The sequence below is a fragment of the Haliotis cracherodii genome, unplaced genomic scaffold, assembly GCF_022045235.1.
Source record: "Haliotis cracherodii isolate W230 unplaced genomic scaffold, xgHalCrac1.p SCAF_9, whole genome shotgun sequence".
In the NCBI taxonomy this organism is placed as follows: Eukaryota; Metazoa; Mollusca; class Gastropoda; order Lepetellida; family Haliotidae; genus Haliotis; species Haliotis cracherodii.
Window position 1 is genome coordinate 11,775,416 of NW_027266343.1, and position 21,695 is coordinate 11,797,110.

Sequence of the window (21,695 nt, forward strand, 5' to 3'; positions counted from 1 at the left end):
ATAAGTGCAATAATCTTGGACGCAACGTTGTGATGTCTTTGGGGAATGTGACTACACTGAATTTAGAAAAGTTTACGACTTACTGTATCCCAAATGAAATAATGTTTGTTTATCCGATTATTTCAAGACTGCAGGCTAACGGAATTTCCCCTTTGCATTCTCACTAAACCAATTACATGATAGTTGAAATGAAATAGATTTTCCAACTGACAAAGTAATTTATCTGGGTTAAGAGTCGTAAGAGAACGGAGAGCTCTCTGAAGGAGCTATCACTGTGAGGAGCTTGGTCCTCACCGTGTAAGTGGTTGCCCTGGTTCCACTGCCATCACCGAGTTTGCCGTTGCTGCCGCTGCTGCTGAGACTGAGATCCATGTTAGGTGTGACCGCTAGGGTGGCGGGGTGGGGGGAGGCGTCGTGTGACGTCGACTCCCTCTCGAGCGCCAGGTGCAGCGCATACCCCGACTGATGACCCAGCTCTCGCTCCAAGTGCGAAATTATCTTGTCCTTATTCTTCAGTTGCTCAATCTGAAACAAAAAAAATTCAAGCAACTTTATTTCTCAATGCAATCATCACTGAGCATACTGGCTGCAAAATATTTAAGCTGTATCTCCAGGGGCTTGGAGACTAGGAAGCTGGGAGGCTTGGAGACTAGGAAGCTGGGGGCTTGGAGGCTGGGAGGCTTGGAGGGAGCCTGGGAGGCTTGGAGGGAGCCTGGGAGGCTTGGAGAATGGGAAGCTGGAAGCCTGGGAGGCTTAGAGACTGGGAAGGAGGCTTGGAGACTGTGAAACTGGAAAGGAGGCTTGGAGACTGTGAAACTGGGAAGGAGGCTTGGAGACTGTGAAACTGGGAAGGAGGCTTGGAGACTGGGAGAAGGGGAAGCTGGGATGCTTGGCCTGGCTTAGAGACTGGAAAACTGGGATGCTCGGATGCTGGGAGGATTGGAGAAGACTGGGGGGCTGAGGCTGGGATGCTGGCTACTGGGGCCTGGGAGCCTAGGAGGCCAAGAGGCTGGGAGACTGGGAGACTGGGAGAATGGGAGAAGACTGAGAGGCTGGGAGACTGGGAGAAGACTGAGAGGCTGGGAGGAGACTGGGAGAAGACTGAGAGGCTGGGAGACTGGAAGGAGAATGGGAGAAGACTGAGAGGCTGGGAGACTGGGAGACTGGGAGGAGACTGGGAGAAGAATGGGAGGCTGGGAGACTGGGAGAAGACTGAGAGGCTGGGAGACTGGGAGAAGACTGAGAGGCTGGGGGACTAGGAGGAGAATGGGAGAAGACTGAGAGGCTGGGAGACTGGGAGACTGGGAGAAGACTGAGAGGCTGGGAGACTGGGAGAAGACTGAGAGGCTGGGAGACTGGGAGACTGGGAGGAGACTGGGAGGAGACTGGGAGAAGAATGGGAGGCTGGGAGACTGGGAGGAGACTGGGAGAAGACTGAGAGGCTGGGAGACTGGGAGAAGACTGAGGGGCTGGGAGACTGGGAGGAGACTGGGAGAAGACTGAGAGGCTGGGAGACTGGGAGGAGAATGGAGAAGACTGAGAGACTGGGAGACTGGGAGAATGGGAGAAGACTGAGAGGCTGGGAGACTGGGAGACTGGGAGGAGACTGGGAGAAGAATGGGAGGCTGGGAGACTGGGAGAAGACTGAGAGGCTGGGAGACTGGGAGAAGACTGAGAGGCTGGGGGACTAGGAGGAGAATGGGAGAAGACTGAGAGGCTGGGAGACTGGGAGAAGACTGAGAGGCTGGGAGACTGGGAGAAGACTGAGAGGCTGGGAGACTGGGAGACTGGGAGGAGACTGGGAGGAGACTGGGAGAAGAATGGGAGGCTGGGAGACTGGGAGGAGACTGGGAGAAGACTGAGAGGCTGGGAGACTGGGAGAAGACTGAGGGGCTGGGAGACTGGGAGGAGACTGGGAGAAGACTGAGAGGCTGGGAGACTGGGAGGAGAATGGAGAAGACTGAGAGACTGGGAGACTGGGAGAATGGGAGAAGACTGAGAGGCTGGGAGACTGGGAGACTGGGATAGGAATGAGAGTCGGGGATGTTGGCTACTGGGAGGCAGTGAGGCAGGAAGCGGCCTCAGGTTGGATGACCGGGAGACCTACATGAGCTCCAGCAGGACCCTTCTTGCTTCTGGATGTGTTGAAGATGAAGAATTTACAAACCTCTGATGAAGAACACAGAGATTCTAACAAACTGGTCCAGAAACTATATCCTATAAAGCACTTTATAGATCCACTTTGAGGACTACATAATATTATCAGGGGATATGACTTTAGTTGGGGCCTTACATTTTTTTAGGAAAAGAAACTACGAACCAGCTAATTAAAACTAAAAGGCCTGGAGACAGAAAGTTTCTCTTTCACTGATTCAACATCCACAATATTTCTCTCTGAAACAACAAACAATTTGTGTAACGTACGTTATAGTTCAGATTACTCTCTTTTAGTAATGAATAAATTGCAAACAATTTGTGATCATTCTCCATCTATTTGAAAGGAAATTATTAGAATTGATAGTAAATAATGGTTAGTTTCAGCCTATGCACATCTCAGCATATTCATGATTATTCCCCCAAAAGTCCTCCATATCCTGACAACTCTGTTTCATCTCTTAATTACACACCATTACTGACGGTCATGACCTTAACGGGCAATAATGTATTATATGATGCAATGTCCAAATAACTGCCAGCCTGTCTGCCCGTGACTGCCAACTTTTCTGTCGGGCTGCATGATAGTTTCCTCCACCTGCCCGACTGTCTGGCAGATAATTTTAAGACTACTTATGTGTTCAGTTTTATTATAACTCCTTGTTGACGCTCAAGTGATTATTTACATTATTTCAACTGAATCAAAACATGGTTTGGTGCTTTTTCAAAATTGATAATGTCTGAATGCAAGCAGTTTGAAGATGGGCAGACAACACTTATGGATCAACTGCCTGACTGGCTTGTTGGGTTTTAAATTAATTCAAACACTGATATGATGAAATGCAATGCAAATTCAAGGGCTGTTAATGCTGTAATCCAATTTTCTTTGAAAAAAAGGAAAATACACTGTAGCAGCCATGTTTTGAGAAAAGGAAAGCCTACAAGACTCGGTCTACCATATACAGCTTAAGGATAGTTGGCACCTATTTCTGGCTGTTTGGATGTAAGTTATCAAGACCCTGTGTGTAGACTTGGAGATCTACCAACATTTACAGAAGGGAAGAACTGAAGAAGGAATGCTTCTGACATGACTGTATACCATCGGTGCCATTGGTGCCATCGCTGACACTCTACCATCAACATCCACACACACAGCATGAATCAAGTCTGTTGTTGAAATGTTCCTCGTGGGTTACATATGTCTGTGTACATAAGCTGTAGTATCTCAGTGCCCGACTTGGCAGCATGTCATGCAGGCAAAGAAAACTTCTGGTAACCATGGCGATGGTTCCAACACAGTATCAGTACAAGGATTGCTTTGAAGTTTTTTTGAAGGCTATTACAACACCTCGAGGCTAAACTGTTTCAATTAGATTTCATCAATATTTAAATTGCTACAGTTTCTGGGGATCTAAGACAGCATTAGATTTTATTAGAGCTGGGACAAATCACCAACTGTGTGAACTGATTTGTATCATAATACCGTACTCACGATCCGATATGTATCACGATACTTGCATGTGCTGTTATCTGTCGTCCATAAACCATCTTTTTCACAGACAGGATGGCCAAATACTTGGCACACTGATGATTTACAGTTGGCAGTGTCAAGTATGGCACAGTGGGTAAAAATATTTACATGTTCAATACTAATGCTTCAATACTTTAGTGTAGCATTAATTAAAAGCAAACACATAAGGTAAGAATCAATATTTTTTACTTAGTGTGCGATGTGACCAAAACTTGTATCAAGAAGTAAAAAATATCGATCAACCGATGCATCGGTGTATCATCCCACCATTAGATTTTATCCTACCATTTCTACTGTGGCAATTCAGCCAGTTTTCTTAAGAAGAACATTTCAGATTTCCTAGACAAGTAAATAATTTATATCACATCCATGTTACTGAATGAGTGAGTCAGTTCTTTCACTGCATTAAGCAACATGTAACAAGGAATATCAGAAATGGGCTGCACACCCTTGTGGGGAATCAAACCCTAGTGCTCGGTTACAAGTGATCACTTTAACCACTAGGCCAAATCACCTCATTAGAGGCAGTATTAGACAAATTGAAAGAAATAATACAAAACATAGTCCATGAAAACTTGCACAAAACGAACTTTGTGTTTTAATTATTGTAAGGCTTTGTCAAGAAACTGAAGTGTTGAGATTTTTTAGTTAAACCATCTCATGCAGCCCAGTTGGGTTTAATATAAAGACATTTCTTCCTTCAGAAAGATTCTTTGACAGTTAACATTCAAAAGCAACTTGTCTTTGAATAAGGGATGTCATTAGGGATTACACATGATATAATATAATACACACCTACCATGTATTGAGTCGATACATTTTGATTCTGTAGACATCTCCAAAAAGTCGGCTTTACAAAGTCTTCCAATAACTATGCAAGCTAGCATTACCTATCCTATCACAAAACAGAATGCTTCAACTGAGTTCCTGATTCTGTTATAAAGAGACTAAATTAACCAGTCATGCAACACATACAAACTGGTTGAAAGTGGTCCTGCGCCATGACTGTGGAATATATATATGGTATTTTTTTACTAAAAGCCTATGCAACCCCCATATAAAACTAAAACAGCAGAAGAGGAAACGTTGTTCAGGTTTTTTGGGTTTTTTTTAAAAAACAAAAAAACAATACAATTATTTAAAAAAAGTGTTAGTCTAGTTGATAGCACTAACTGCTTGTTAGCCAGGCCACATGGGATAAGTAGAATTTCCAGAAATCAGTCTAAACTAAGTATCCTAATATATATTGTTCATGATCAATCACAGAATCTCGATATATATGTATTGATATGGGAGGTAGGCATACCCAGGTGTCATGACACCTCTAGTCTTAATGTTGCTGGCACAGACAACCCCTGGGTCAAGGCCAAGCAAGTTCTGGTGCACTAGACTGATAGCAAACTGTTCACCATATTGAGTCGAGGCAGTTGTTGTGTATTGCATTTCTACAGAAGTGAGTGGGATGGTGGGTCAGAAATAAAGACAAATGGTTTGCATTTTCTGTTGCAGTAATAGACAGGAGCAGACGGCATCTCCAAAGCAGCAATTATTTCAGGAATAACGTGATAAAAGGCGTATCCAGCATTTTTAAATGTGAGGAGTCCAAAATATCAAAATTCTCTCAGATAATTTTACTGCCAACAACAAACTAAATTTGGTTTTCAAGGGGAGTGGGTGGATCCACCTATGGTGATTTAGTTCACTTTGAATCTAAGCATACGGAAGATAAAACATATAGGAAAATTTGTAAACCATAAGCAAGATACAGGTTGTCAGCCTGCACTCAAATGGTCGTGCCTTGGACAGCCAAAATGTATTATTGAGAGTCCATTGACTCGAACAAAAATTATTTAAGTAAATACCTGGTAAATTTTCGATGTTTGTTTGTTATTTGTTTGTTGTTTAATGAAACACTCGGCAATATGATGTCTGTCTGAAAAATAATCGCACCAGACAATCCAGTGATTGACATCATGAGCATCTATCCACCCAATTGGGATACGATGACATCCATCAACCAAGTCAGTAAGCCTGACCACCCGATCCCGTTAGTCGCCTAGGCCTCTTACGACAAGCATAGTCACCTTTTATGGCAAACATGGGTTGCCGAAGACCTAACCTAACCTGGATCTTCACGGGTCAACTTCTGGATCAGTTATCAGTGAGTTAGCTGACTGTTTGAGGCAGAACTCTTCATACACTGATCCAGGCTTTGAAAAAGTTAACACAGTTAACATGTTTTTAATAAAGTATTAAGGTGTCAGACAAAAATGGGGGGTGCACCCCCTAAACCACATTCTGGATCCACCAGTGCTATTTCTGTCACTGATATAGGAAGAAATACCATCATACTTTAATGTCCTCATTATCAAGCAGTGATTCAATATTACCAGGCATTCAGTCTGTGCCCTTGAATGATCACTTGTCAAAATCATTACTGGCAGGTAATTGCTGCTTAGATCTTTCTGTGAAGGGAATGCCTATCTCCTGCTAAGCTGGTCCAACAGCACCACATCCAGGGACAAGACAGACCCTCTGAACACTGCTGGAGCTATTGTCCGGTACAACTATTTCAGACCATGTCCATCACCCTGCACTCACAGCTCAGGGTAGACATCCCATACCTTTCCCCACTACCACACAGTGGTACGTATATGCACACACGAACGTTAAGTGGACTTACTATGCTCCAAATTAAATATTCTAAATAATTTCATAACTTATTTCCTGATGAAAAGACACAAAATACACTAATTTAGCTCGTTTTTCAAAATCAGATTTCTAGAAAAGCACTAGATATCTGTATGCCTACATATTTTTCACAATATGTTTTTAATATTTTTATACATTTTAAGAATTACATATGTCTATTTTAGGATCAATACTATACAGATTATAAATTTCAACCAGTTCATGTCCTGATATAACGGTTGTATTATATCTATCCTTCACTAACCCACTCCAAGAGTACTGATATTAAAACTGCTTTTTACTAAGCCTGCTACAAGGTGAGGTGAGGCCAAATAGGGGTTACACAGAGTTAATGATTATTGAACTTATATAGCGACATGTGTGTGGCTGCTTGTACTAGTCTGGACTTGAGCCGATTTTATAACTAGCTCACAGAGATCCCATGCTACAGTTTGACATGGATACCCTACTCACACACATACTAACTTCAAGCCAACCAGTCCATGTTTCAATTCCTTAATGTTGGGGGGCAGTCGGGTAGCCTAATGGTTAAAGCGTTAACTCGTCACGCTGAAGACCCAGGTTCGAATCCCGACATGGGTACAATGTGTGAAGCCCATTTCTCTCCCTGCCATGATATTGTTGGAATATTGCTAAAAGCGGCGTAAAACCAAACTCACTCACTCACTCCTTAATGTTGCATGCCAAGAACAAGTCGAGAGCACATTGGGACACAGAGATGCATCTTTTAAAATATATTGAAATGGCCAGGGAATCAAACCACGCTTCTGCCCTCCAAGCCGGCACTCTATCCACTTCACCACTAAGGCAGTCCCTACCATAAGTCTTGGGCTAATAGGAACTACTCTCCGCCTCCTCGTACTTATTAGTTTTTCTTACAAATATTTCCTCATCACACCCCCAAGACGCTGTAGTCGATCCATTCACCTACCAAACTCATCTACTGACATGGCTCACCTCAAAACCCTTTACCAAAACGCATTTCCTACTTTTTCAGTAATCTCAAATAACTGGTTTCCATGGCGATTGCTTAACTAGCTCTGCTTGTTATCAAGTGCTGTTTATCACGGCCTGTACCCTGTTTAGATTATTTAAGCTATATGTGTCTGTTGGCAATCTTCCCATTCAGCTACTACCCTAAGTCTTTCATCAACACTAAATCACCACCAACATAAGAGGTTAGAAGCTAAGGGATGACATAAGACGTTCATGAGATAACCATAACCTCAGGCTAAAAGTTAACAGTGAACAAGCAGGATTTAATCCCACTATCAACAAGCAGATATAGATGCAAAATGTACCACAAATTCATTCACACCATGGACACATCATTAAACCTTAAGAAGTTTTCACCATAATTCTATTCCACATAAACATAAAAAATGTTTTGTATCTTTTATCCATATAAATATAAAAAGTCAGTAATAACCAGTCTCCATTTTATCCGCCAAAACAGATTCCACTGGGTGTAAAAGGCTAAATAATGTTGAAAATTATGTGAATGGATCAGTGCTGACACCTGGTGTTGGCAAAAGGGTATGCATGTCCTGTCCTACCATCAATAACACTATTAATATTTCCAGGGCTTGTACAGATTCTGTAAGTATTAGGGGTGGGATGGGTAACTCGGGTACCCGGGTCAGGTGGGTACTGAGTAGGACGTGGGTACTAACAGGACTACCGGGACCCATGGTTAGTCACATGATATATTGTTTAATGACAAAAATTATCAAGAACTCTATGGTTACACTACAAGTCACTAATGTTCGCATTTCTTTCTGACTAAGCACCCATTCCTTCTGATTTTTGCATATGGTTGAATATAGATATAACTTAATTCAGCTTCAGCATATGAATGACCAGATTGTTTAATACATGGATCTAAATACGTTATGCCAGGGCTACGCTAAAAATGTTCCCACTTGGACATTTTGAGACATCTCCTGAGACCTACAGTGGGTACCCGGGTAGGGTCGGGTTATGGGGGGGGGGGGGGGGGGGGGCGTTAGTAAATTTGGACTAGTCCCAGTCCTAGTAAGTATGTATACAAGCATGTGAATAATCGCCAACACAAGAGAATAATCAGTCTGGCTTATCTTTCAAAACAGATTCCACTTGGCGAAAAAGGCAAAATAGCAGTGAAAATTATATGAAAGGATCTCTGAAAATCAGTGATGACAGCAGGTCTTCGTGAAAAGGATAATGTCTTGCCCTACCGGTACGAAGCACCTGCCACTCTCAAGATTTGCATAAAATGTAAGTGATTGTTGCCGGATTACGCACATCAATACTCCTGCCATGCAATGGTGGTCTGTGAACAAATCTAACAATTGGGGGAAAAAAATAAAAGCTTAAATTTTTTAAAACACCACTGCCTTACAAATTCACAATAAATTATCAACAAAATTGATGACTGCTATTTGATTTTGAGAACATAGAATATTATCTTGTAATGCTGACAGACATTTTTTCATAAAATACAAAACTCCAATAATAGACACCTATAATAGATTCGTTTTTTATCATTCGCCAATCATCTTGAATTATACTACATAAAAACATGACTGTTTTACCAGTCATATCAACAATGTAAACATGATCTACACATATAACATACATGTAAACTATACCCATGGTATTACATTCCTGTATAATTGTCTCATTACAATCCTGTAAAACAAATTCCACAATACAGTCCTCACAAAAAACAATCGGTCGTCAACAATGTATTGAGAAACTTCTTACCAGGAGGAAATCCCAAATGCTCCTGTTGTCAACACATAGCAACTGATCTCCCCTTGCTGTCTCTCATCAGCATCTCTGTGGGTGCTCACACAGGCCTCTCACACACATCACACATCACACGCTCTCATTCACGACCACATCGCTCCACATTCACAACACCATCAGTCCAGCTCTACACCCCGGCTCAGCAACAACCCACCTTACAGGAGCCCCTTAGGTAGCAGACAATGTTCACAATAATTATGTTGGACATCATAAAAGAGATACCTCTAGGGTTTGTTTATGTTATATTGCTACATTGATATTTTATGTTTTAAATAAATTGCAATTGATTCTGTTACATTTGATAGGGTAACCAAGCAAATGTGTGTGTTTATGCTTCCACAGGCTGAAACAAAGTTAGGCCACTCCAATTAACAAACTACCATTTCCTAATTGGCTGATAATAAAATATGGAGGAAAAAAACGTTAAAATGTGTAAAAAAATAGTTGTGCTAAAATAATTGAAATGTGAAAAAAAGCGCTAAAAAAACTCATTGAATGTTGCTGTCAATACAAATAAATTACTTAAAATACCATATTTAAAACCTGTTGAAAATTTATCTAAAAAACTCTAATTCTTTTCTGTACCTTATTGAGTGCACATGAGCACTCTGAATCTCAATGAAGTTGGTACTTTTCAGTCATAAAATGTTAACATATACCACGGACCATACACACAGTTGTAACATCAGAAGTAGAGGGAGCTATTTTTGGTCCTCCCTGTAGTTCACATTAATCCCTTATTAAGACTCCAGCAAGGACTGTAGTCACACAAGCCAAGTCAAGCCAAATGATGCATGTAGATATGCTTGGCTGGATACCTGTGTGTTATTATCCATTGTCATTCTAACCATAGGCAATACCTATTGTGGTCCGAAACCTTACCTACAACAAACAAAGCTGCAATGGATATTAAACTGGCTTAAAGTATTTCCTGGTGGCTTTTTCAGTTTAAGCCATACACTCTGAACACATCAAACAACGATATAATCACCTGATTGTCCCATATTCATCAATATTACAAGAACAGTAACTCACCCTGAAATCAGTTTTCTTGATTGTTTGATAGAAACAATATTTCTTTGATATAGTTATATTTCATTATTGATTTCGACATAGTTATTTGAAAAACGTCATGCTTCATTTTTTTACCCATTAATATATTCATTTTTAATACAATCAAGATGTACATTAGTAATAATCAAATTATGTTTCTAGAACATAAACTTTTGGTCAAAAGAAAGCATACACCCATGTTTGATGATGGCTAAGAATGACACAAACAACTTCATCAGTGGCATTTAGAAGTTGGTGTGATGAAGAAAGACAAGTCCTATGGATGAACAACTTTATTACAATTAGCCCAACGTTTCGATGTAGATCCTAATTGTAATAAAGAAGTTGTTCTTCCATAGAACTTGTCTTTCTTCATGACACAAACAACAAATGGTTATTTGATGGTGATGTATTTGAGTTGTCTTTTGGGATTTAAGTTTGCAGTGTTTTGGTAACTGTTTTCAGCTTAGTAACAGAACAGTTTGATAACATTTGACATTTTGGGTCAAATCCAAGTTTTGAACGTGTACTTTCTTTTTCCCCACAGATCAGCTCAACATGTACAATCCATATCAAACTATGAGCCTAAATATTGTTCTTTTTAAATCATCTTGCAACAATGTATTTTTTTAGACAGACATTTTTTTTAACAATCTGTATCATAAATATTTTTTTCAAGCATTTTCTGTGACAATATTTTGGTAGAAGTCCCAGGCTCCCCCGCAGATTATCAAATAGACAGTCCCTAATGGCCACTGCAATTTACAACATATTCTCATGCTTTTAAGTTTCTTATCTCTGCAAAGTTCTTAAATAGACCTTTCAATTCCTTAATTAAAATTTTAAAATAAATCAAATGAAATTGCCTAAGAACAAGAATAGCTTCCATCATATTGATTTCTCAAGATTCTTGAAATTCCTACAACTATATATGGCTCTCTGCAAGGACCCTGATGAGATTCTATAATAAAACAAACGATCACTCCAGGAATACACTGCTGGTCTCTCAAAACAACTTGAAGCTATCAAAATCTGCGAGTAACTCATTTCCAGGTGTGACATACAAAAATCTGAAAGGATCATATTGCACTGAATATAGCCTTCCAGATGGCAAAAACATTGTGCTTTGAATTGGTGCATTTCTGTGAGAGAGGAAAACCTAAAGACAAGTACTTCGATGTAAGACATGTTACACTTGGCATAACACTCTCTTAGTAAAGTACAAATTCTAGTACTTTTTTGGGGGGTGGGACTAAAAAATAAAAGTACTAGAATTTGTACTTAACGAAGAGTGTGTTATACAAATTCTAGTACCTTTTTTAGTGAGTCCCACCTAAAAATTAAAAAAATACATTAAAAAGTACTAGAATTTGTACTTTACTAAGAGAGTGGTATACAAATTCTAGTACATACTTTTTTATTGAGTCCCACCTAAAAATTTAAAAATATTTATTTTAAAAAAATACTAGAATTTGTACTTTACTAAGAGAGTGTTTTACAAATTCTTGTACTTTTTTTTATTGAGTCCCACCCAAAAAAACAAAACAACAAAAAAGTTATAGAATTTGTACTTTACTAAGAGAGTGTTATACAAATTCTTGTACTTTTTTTCATTGAGTCCCACCCTAAAAACAAAACAAAAACAAAGTTCTAGAATTTGTACTTTACTAAGTGAATGTTATCCCAACTGTAACATTTGTTACATCTGACCACTTGCTAAATGGCATTGTGTATTCAAAGTACATTGATACCATCAAGAGAGGAGCTGATTGGGAGAACTTATCCTGGCAATCCAGCTATGACTATCTCATAGTGATAAAGCTACAACATACTTTCTGTGAAAACAGCATCAACACACATGTTAAGAACAAGACTGACATTGATAAGAATCACAGATCCAGCTTTGTGTAAGTGAAATATGTCATCATGAAGATCTTAGTAATTTCTAAATTGAGTGAGTTGGGTTAAACGCTGCCTTGAAACAATATTTCAGTTACATCATAGCTTGTTAACGGGACGTTAGACCTGATACTGCAGTAATCTAGACTTGCCAAACATTATAGACTTGCATGGGCTGTATTGGATTTATTTGTTTCACTGTCGTATCTTATTTCAACATAGACTGACGACAGTCGCAGGGCTAAAGTCGCTTTGTGCAACTAGCCCCTAAACTGTATGTACACCTCCATACAGACCATTACAGACCATTATACATCCAACATAGGATCATTCGTCTGCAGTTCTATTGGACCTCACGGCATGTTTAAGAGCCTCTTTAATTTGTACATTTTGGTTTTTATTACTTCTATGGAACCTTCACGCATCTGCTGACTGTGGCTACAGTGAATCCTTGTTGACTGGAGCTCTTCACTCAATTTACCACTAGAATATAGACATCTCATTTATAAAATCTACAAATACAAAACAAAATCCAAATGGAGGGTAGAACAATGCTTAATTTCAAACCTACATTTGATGCAATGTAGACTTACCAAATCATTCTAGACTTGAGTTGGATTTATTTTTTAATTTATTCTCTAGGGATTAGGAGACAGGCTACTGTTCACTGCATGTCAGTTCTTTGAGAGAGTTTGTAGTCCAGCTAATGGTTATACATTGGACTAACTTTATCTCTGCTCATGTCTTGATGATCTAATGATTGATTGGTTTGTTGTTTAAAGCCCTACTCAGCAATATTCCAGCTATATGACGGCCCTCTGTAAATAATCCAGTCTGGACCAGACAATCCAGTGATTGACATCATGAGCATCGATCCACGCAATTGGGATACGATGACATGCATCAACCAAGTCAGCGAGCCTGACCACCTGATCCCGTTAGTCACCTCTTACGACAAGCATAGTCGCCTTTTATGGCAAGCATGGGTTGCAGAAGACCTTTTCTACCCTACCCCGGATCTTCAGTGGTCTGATCAAATGATTTCCAAACAAATATTTATACAATATTCTGACATTCAGGTGTCTTCCTTGTACACAAAAACTTATCATTTCTATTCGGCTTAACCCTCCAAGTTCCATGCACTCAAGCAGATCAACTTGTAAAACGATAGTTCTGCCGACCCAACAGTACACGAAAGGTACCAGTGGAGAAGATCACAGAAACAAAATGTTCTCACCAGGAATTCAAGAAATCGGTTCTTATGTGCATCTCTCACATTTATATACATCCATTTGGACAACATACACAGAGAGCTACAAAAATATTGAAAACATAGAACTGTTTGTCTGAAAAACTTTTAAAACATCAGGCCGTTATTGGAGTCATTTGTTCTTTTACCAAATCTCTAGAATGTACACAGGCAGCCTAGGTGATGGCGCCGCGAGGAATACCCATGTACACGGTACATACTGGCAGTACATGTGAGTGAGGCACCAGTTTGGTCAGGCTGACATGGAGTTAACAGTTCTCAGGAATTCCATGCAAGAACTCTGACTCACAATGTAATACCACACTCTTATTACACACCCTGGAAATCGAGTGCTGTTTTATATTAAGCACATAGTTACTTGCCACGGTTCATATGAAATATGAGAAACATTTTTACATGCCCAAACAATCGTCTTTTTTCATTTTTTTGTGAAATGAAACTACATAACATGACATAAAGAATACATTTCTGAACAGTGAGGTTAATCACTACCTATGACAACTCACAGAATTATTTTCTTACTCATGTTTTTTCGTGATTGTACAAATGTCCTAAGAAAAATACAAATTGTTTTTTACTTAGAATTTCTTTTTCACTATTTCAAGACAGATACACTAGTTTACACAAACATTGCTTATCAACACTTGTCATTTTGGTCAGTATTTGACCACATTTTTACACAAAATAATTTTTTTTTAAATTAAAACTTACAATATTGACAAGATGGCCAATTGTGGAGTACGAAGTTAATCCATGTTGCGTTGTGGAAGAACTTCCTAGAGCTGGGAGTTTGACTCGCGGCGGCAGGGAATGACACGATTCCATTCTGTGCGTTCAGGAGGCACGCCTGATGGTGACTGCGGCTGAAGATGCTCCTATCCCACAATACCTTTCAAGAATTTGGCAGCGGTGCCAATACCAGCCAGCCATTTGGATCAGTGCCAATGCCTCTCAATAGGGTTTTTGTTTTGCAACTGGAGATGAAGACATCGGCTGTGCACGGGAGTGGAGTTCTGCCGCTTCCACTCATCCCTATTGTGATAATAACCTAACCTGTACCTCTGTCTGCAGAACACGGGTACCAGTCTCACAGCCCGGCCTGTGTCCGTCCATCAGGAGGAAGGAGGTTTTCATGGATGCAATTCAACTCATTAATTATTTCATCAAGATGTGCATTTTATTTGTTATAAATTTATATAATTTTTTTTATCAGTTTAAAAAAATCGTTCTGTAAGTTGAAAACTTTTTGTTAGAGAGGAGTATATTTTACACTGCAATAAGCAATATCAAAACACTCGTAAATAATAATGAAAACTGGGCTCGACAGACCACTGGTATATAGCATGAGCAACTAGTAGGTAGACGTACGATGACACAGTATCAAGCAAAATAAACATTGTTGAGGCAAATCACTCACATAAAAATATCAAAATGCACTTCTATTTTTTTACATGAAGCTTTTCTGGCTGTATTTTGTTTACTTTTCTGACAAACAATCTGACAAATCTGCACGACCGTTTACGAACCTGATTTCGATTTCGTTGCACGATTTTGATTGGACTATGCATAGACTCGTTAGTCCAGCCAAAATGTAACTCCATAATACCAGCCTAGTTCGGCAAGGGTGGACACTGGACTTTTAATGTCCATTAACTCTCTTGCCTAGGGAAGAAGGCGTGCGTGCGTGCATGCGTGCGTGCGTGCGTGTGTGTGTGTGTGGCCTGATAAAGGCCTCTGTACACACACAAATGCTTGTGTGTATCAGTCTTCATGAAAGGGCATAGAACATATGTGGGGTTTTATGTTAGACAGTTTGCAAACATACGCAATAGTTAATGCCCGTACTTGTCTCTGTTGTGCCTCCAAAAGTTCCAAATGTAAACTCTTGAGATCAATCTCCATGGTGACCACCCTGGCATCACAGGTTAACACCACAAATACTTCAGATATACTCTATTTTGTGTCTAGCAGATGCTGCTGGATGACGTTAATGAGAACTCTGGCAAATCTGAGGATGTTGTTTATCAAAAAAAAAGAAGAAAATGTTGTTAATGTTTTAAATACCTGGGTTTGGATCAGACAGTGACTGAAAACACTATTCAAGCCATAAGCAGACCATGTGACCACTACAAACCAATCAACAGTCAGACCATGTTACCAACACTAGCCAATCAACAGCCAGGGCATGAGGCCAACACAAACCAAATAAGAGCTAGACCATGTGACTAGCAAAAACCAATCAATAGGCAGACCATGTGACCAATCAACAATCAACAAAACCAAAACCATATAGATAATCTTATGAAAAATAAGGGATGACAAAATATAAATGTCACTACCAAGTTTTAGAACAAAGATAAGTGTTGATGACAAACATTCTATATATAGAACATTTATGTCTGTAAAACTTAACACCAAAACACATCCGACAGTTTGCACATGCTGCACGTAGTAGCGCCACACACATGAGTAGGGCGTATTCTTGATCTTGACACTTTCATGGAAGGTTGATCAATCTCGGTGCACCATTGACTGGTCATCGCTGGATTACGGGTCATGTATTCAGATGAGTTATGTACACTTTGCACTTCCTTGATAGGCATTAGGGCTGGGACGAGCAACTCAGGTGCTCGTGTCGGGTGGGTCCTGCATGAGTAGGACCTGTGTACCCACAGTCCTACCCAGACCCTTGGTTATAGTCACGTGATATATTGTTTAACAAAAACTCACTGTAGCTCAGTGGTTACACTACTAGTCGCTAATGTTCGCATTTCTTTCGGATGATGCATACATTTCTCTTGAGTAAATATAAAGCTTCAGTCAACTTCAGAGTATGCACGATTTGATCGTTTGAAAAATATAACAAAATAGCTTTTGCCAGGGGTGCAGTAAAACAATTTCCAATCAGATATTTTGTATCCAACTCTTGAGACCTACTGTGGGTACCCAGGTAGGGTCGGCTAATAGGTAGTCAGGCACCCAGGTAGTAAGTTTGGACTTGTCCAAGCCCTAATAGGCATGGTCGTGTCTGGTGGCAAACATCAAGCAAATGATACCTCAGGATAGGCTTGGCGGTGGATCGGTAATGGTGAGGGGTGGTATCACCATGGCTGACAGAAACCCACTCCTTATTGTGCAAGGAAGGGTCACTGGACAGTACTATCAGGACAACATACTGACATCCTTTGTTATCCCATTTGCAAGGTGTATGGGTCAACGTTTTGTCTTTCAGGACGACGACATCCACATGCACAAATCATTAATGCTCACTTCCAGCAGCACAACATCCATAGAATGCCATGGCCAAAAATGAGCCAAGATCTTTCCCCCACTGAACACGTTCGGGACTCAATAGGACGACGCGAGCGTCAACGTCAAAGGCTGCTAACCACATTGGCTGAACTTGACCAGACGCTGCATGAGGAGTGGAGTAGACTCCCTCAAATCGTCATTTGGAGAGTATGTTCTCCATATATTCTCAGCGGGAATATCCACTTCTGTTGACATATTTGCGTTTGAAATAATCTCTCTCAATAATCCATACACTCTCATAATTAACATATCTGTAAAAAGATATTGTATATACTCAAATGCCAACGTGATCATAAAAGTTTATTGATATGTGAAAATTAATAATCGAGTTACAGACTATATGGCTCAATACATAAATCTTTCTTCAAACAACAAACAACAGTTCAAGAAAGACCAGGGTACATTTCTTCCTTTTAATGCATATTGGAATAAAAAAGAAAGTTACTCTCCAGTTTTCAGTCCCTTTTAAAAGTACTATACATCTCACATTGGGACTAAGATAACCATGGGGAGGACACAAACAATTCAAGGCAGATTTGAATTATTAAACTTGTTGAATTTGTTTACATGTTTATTTATTACAATTAAAATATTTAGTGTATTGGTTCCATCTGCAGCCCCAAAACACTAATGCACTCAAAATCTTTAATGAAAACTAAATGAGTTGACTTAAAAAACACACAATATGACAATTAAAACATGACCAGTTACTTTTCCCTGTGACTATATATATATATTCTCACACAAGTCTATTTGCCAACATGCTGCACACATTGGACGCCATGCAACCTTCACAGTTGACCAAGACCTGTACACTCCCTGATAAATGAGTCCCAGAAAACTCTTCAATTCTCCATTCCAAGCAACATAGTTTTCCTTAACAGTAATATAATCAGATCAGATGCTTTTAACAAACCCCAACAAAAATAGATTGTATTTTCAGCAAACTAATCCTTGATATAAATCTCCACAAAGAAAATGTCAAAATCCTCAAATATCGTTTAACATTTTATAATACCTATCAAAGTATTCATATCCTTACCATATTCCCCACTCTGTTCCTCAGCTGATTCCAATAAATCCACATACACACACACACTAGGATGACAACATTACCCAACTGTAATACAAGTGTAGTGTTAGTATAAAATGCCATGTGCTCTGTGTTAAGGTAGAGGGTGCACTATGTGATGCTGCCACTACTTGTGTTACTTTCATTGCCGCCTCCACGGTGGAACCTCCAGCGTGGAACTTCCTGCTGCTCAGATATGCACAGCGGAAAGGTCATCTGGCTGTTGCATCATGAAAGTGTGGAACGGAAATTAGTGATGTTTAACTCTGAGTAATACATAGAAGTGTAAACTATATACCAGAATAGGCCTAACGTGTCAGTGTTGGCCTTGGAGTGAGTGAGTGAGTGAGTGAGTGAGTGAGTGAGTGAGTGGCACGCATGTGTCATAGCTACCAATTCAGTTTGTTTGTTTGTCAGAATAGTCCTAACGTGTCAGTGTTGGCCTTGGAGTGAGTGAGTGAGTGAGTGAGTGAGTGTGAGTGAGTGAGTGAGTGAGTGAGTGAGTGAGTGAGTGAGTGAGTGAGTGAGTGAGTGAGTGGCACGCATGCGTCATAGCGACCAATTCAGTTTGTTTGTTTGTCAGAATAGTCCTAACGTGTCAGTGTTGGCCTTGGAGTGAGTGAGTGAGTGAGTGAGTGAGTGAGTGTGAGTGAGTGAGTGAGTGAGTGAGTGAGTGAGTGAGTGAGTGGCACGCATGCGTCATAGCGACCAATTCAGTTTGTTTGTTTGTCAGAATAGTCCTAACGTGTCAGTGTTGGCCTTGGAGTGAGTGAGTGAGTGAGTGAGTGAGTGAGTGAGTGAGTTAATGAGTGAGTGAGTGAGTGAGTGAGTGAGTGTGAGTGAGTGAGTGAGTGAGTGAGTGTGAGTGAGTGAGTGAGTGAGTGAGTGAGTGAGTGAGTGAGTGAGTGAGTGAGTGGCACGCATGTGTCATAGCGACCAATTCAGTTTGTTTGTTTGTTGTTTAACCCGGCACTCAGCAATATTCCAGCTTTATGATGGTGGGATGTAAATAATCAAGTCTGGACCAGATGATCCAGTGATTGACATCATGAGCATTGATCCACGCAATTGGGATACAATGACATGCATCAACCAAGTCAGCGAGTCAGACCACCCAATCTTGTTAGTCATGTCATATAACAAGTTTGTGTTACTGAAGATCAATTCTAACTCACATATATAAGTACTGGTACCACCCAATCCCATTAGTGACCTCTTATGACAAGCATCATTGCCTTTTCTGGGATGCTGAAGACATATTCTACACCAGATTTTCACGGGTTAAGACCAATTCAGGACAACTTTTGTCTGAATGAACAATTAATTCCAAAGGCTAATTATTATGTAGCCATGACATATATATATCTAGGATTACCACTACTTGTACTTATATATGCAGGTTAGAACTGATCTTTAGTAACACAAACTTGTCATATGACGTGACTAACGGGATCAGGTGGTCTGTCTCCCTGACTTGATTGATGCATGTCATTGTATGCCAATGGCATAGATCGATGCTCATAATGTCAATCACTGTCGAGATTTTATTATTTTCAGACCAAATCACACAGAATACAGCTGAGTGCAGCTTTATAAAAAACAAACTCATAAGATGCTACTTTCGATTGTTAATCCTCATCACCATCTTAAGCTGTCGACTTGATCTCACTTCCTATCGAGAACCATACACAGGCCCCATGCATATAGGAATCGACAACCAATCAGAATCAACGTGACGCGCATGTCAAAACCATTGAGCCCTGTTACATGTAACTAAACATGCTGATGTCACATCTGATGGGCAATGCACATCCTCAAGCTCGTCTCATACTGGGAGCGGTGGGGTAGCCTAGTGGTTAAAGCGTTTGCTCCTCACGCCGAAGTCCCGGGTTCAATTCCCCACAAGGGTACAATGTGTGAAGCCCTTTTCTGGTGTCCCCCGCCGTGATATTGCTGGAATATTGCTAAAAGTGGCGTAAAACAAAACTCACTCACTCACTCCTCACAACTTCACAGTTCACTCCAAGACGGATAAAACTTAAATACTCAATGTGTAAAGCATGATTTGCTGCATGACCTTCTTGTAGAAAGATCTGACAAATCTAAATTTAACAAATACCTGTGCTGGGAGTCCCCTTTAGGTTATGACAACATCATCCCACTGCAGTTGATAACAGGTTTCTTTTCCAATACCATTTGACCCAATACAATAATAAACTCGTATTGGTCACCTTTTAAAACTGAACACACAAGCCATAACATCAGCCAAGGATAAGACCTCCAATATAAATTAACATATTAACCAGTCCAGGCATTCCGATGATTCTATCAGCCCCATACAGTATACTTGATCAACTAGCCAGGCAATAAACATCCTGATGTGTGTAGGGTTGTGCCCAGTCTCCAGACATTAGTATACATCAGCAGTGATGGGTGAGCAATTACCTGATCTGGAAGCTGGCCACCGCTGATGGAAGCAGCCTGGAGATGTCTGCTAGCAGACTTGCCAGGTTAGACTTGCTCCTGTCTCCTTGAGGCAGGTTCATCAGCCATATACTGCAGTTCAACATGCACGGATTGTTTGTCTAGGCATTCTCAGGGTCTCATATTCAGGCTGGGTCTGGGGCAAATGTCACTCAAAATACAAACTGGAATCAATAACTTCCCTATTCAGGATATAACTCATAGTATCCTTTGGGTAACGCATTCGCTTTGCAAACAGCGACAAGAAACATTTCCATAATCATAGTGAGTGAGTGAGTGAGTGAGTGAGTGAGTGAGTGAGTGAGTGAGTGAGTTGGGTTTAACGCTGCTTTTAACATTATTCCAGTTATATCACGGCGTCCATAATCATAAGAAATCTCTACTAAAAGCATCCATTGTACTATTGCATACCAAGATTACATGATAGTACCAATGAGAAAAGGTCTTCAATACTTCGTTTTACAGTGAATAATATGCCAAAATACCTCCGAATTCAACAAAATAAGGACTTCCTATTTATTTTACAAAATTTCACTTCTTCCCTATCCACCTGTCAATGGAATAATTCCCAGATACATTTCAAAGATTACTCCTACATGATTGGAAACAGGATGTTTTGCTCAAGGAGAGACACAATGTTATACAAAGTGCAGGGAAATGTGTTACCTTGCTTCATCTAGTTTATATAAAATCTGTCCATGAGAAAGTCTAGCTGACTGCAATTCGCTGGAGAAGTCAACAGGTGTGATGGTTCCATAACAAGTGAGATGAAGGTATTTAGGACAATAACGTTCCTCAAGGATATCCTCAGTTGATTTTTTTCAACATGTCAAACAAGAGAATGACTTTTCTTATTACTTGGAACACTGTAAAATCATTTGAGTCACTGAGTGGGATCTTGGTGGTTTGCGGTGTTTGGGGGAATGAATACATCAAACATTCTGCAAGACTCTTCTTGTTGTACATGCCCAGATGGTGTCATGAGGTTGACACAAATGTTCAGAGGTTTCAAATCACAATATCATGTCTCTGATCAAAGCATCTCACCTCCTAAACTTCAGTGTAACACTATCCTCATTCACTTTTCAAGACATTATTAATCCTGTGCATCTTCCCGAGGCAAGAGAGTTAACTGACTATAAGAGTACAGTTTCTCACCATGCCGAACTAGGCTGGAATTATGGAGTTACATTTTACTAACGAGTCTATGCATAGTCAAATTAAAATCTCGCACCGAAATCGAAATCCAGTTCATAAACTGTCATTGCAGGATTTGCAAAGTATGTGCATCGTCAACTCGCTGTCAGCAGATATTTTCCAAACCTTAAGTTTTTAATCAAGGTGCTCACATGATTTGATGCATTTCGCGATGTAAGACCCGTTTTATCACAATATAGATTTTGATTATCTGACTGGGT

General features: G+C 40.1%; 2 protein-coding genes across 5 annotated transcripts in view; both read right to left on the reverse strand.

Annotated features, from left to right (window-relative positions):
- LOC139452196 (golgin subfamily A member 4-like) overlaps window positions 1–21,695 on the reverse strand; it is a 171,170-nt gene that overhangs the window by 113,679 nt on the left and 35,796 nt on the right. For 3 of the 4 annotated variants that reach the window (XM_071233572.1, XM_071233570.1, XM_071233577.1), the window contains exon 3: window positions 295–525. In XM_071233572.1, the coding sequence (XP_071089673.1) occupies window positions 295–525 (231 nt within the window). Of the gene's footprint in view, window positions 1–294; window positions 526–14,120; window positions 14,281–21,695 lie in introns of those variants that run through there. The other variant, XM_071233573.1, reaches the window with a different exon arrangement.
- LOC139452893 (proline-rich protein 36-like) lies at window positions 552–4,504 on the reverse strand. Its single transcript, XM_071234527.1, has 4 exons — window positions 4,485–4,504; window positions 1,062–2,019; window positions 838–975; window positions 552–788 (listed from the first exon to the last, which is right to left on the reverse strand). Exons 1-4 carry the CDS (start codon window positions 4,502–4,504, stop codon window positions 552–554), a joined length of 1,353 nt encoding a protein of 450 aa, XP_071090628.1.

Excerpts from the sequence above, each read along its gene's own strand:
- LOC139452893 (XM_071234527.1), bottom strand. The coding sequence starts at position 4,504 with ATGTATCGACTCAATACATG. Across the intron at positions 2,020-4,484 it reads ATGTATCGACTCAATACATG|TCTCCCAGTCTCCCAGCCTC; the intron begins GTAGGTGTGTAT and ends TTCCTATCCCAG. Across the intron at positions 789-837 it reads GCCTCCTTCCCAGTTTCACA|TTTCACAGTCTCCAAGCCTC; the intron begins GTCTCCAAGCCT and ends CCTCCTTTCCAG.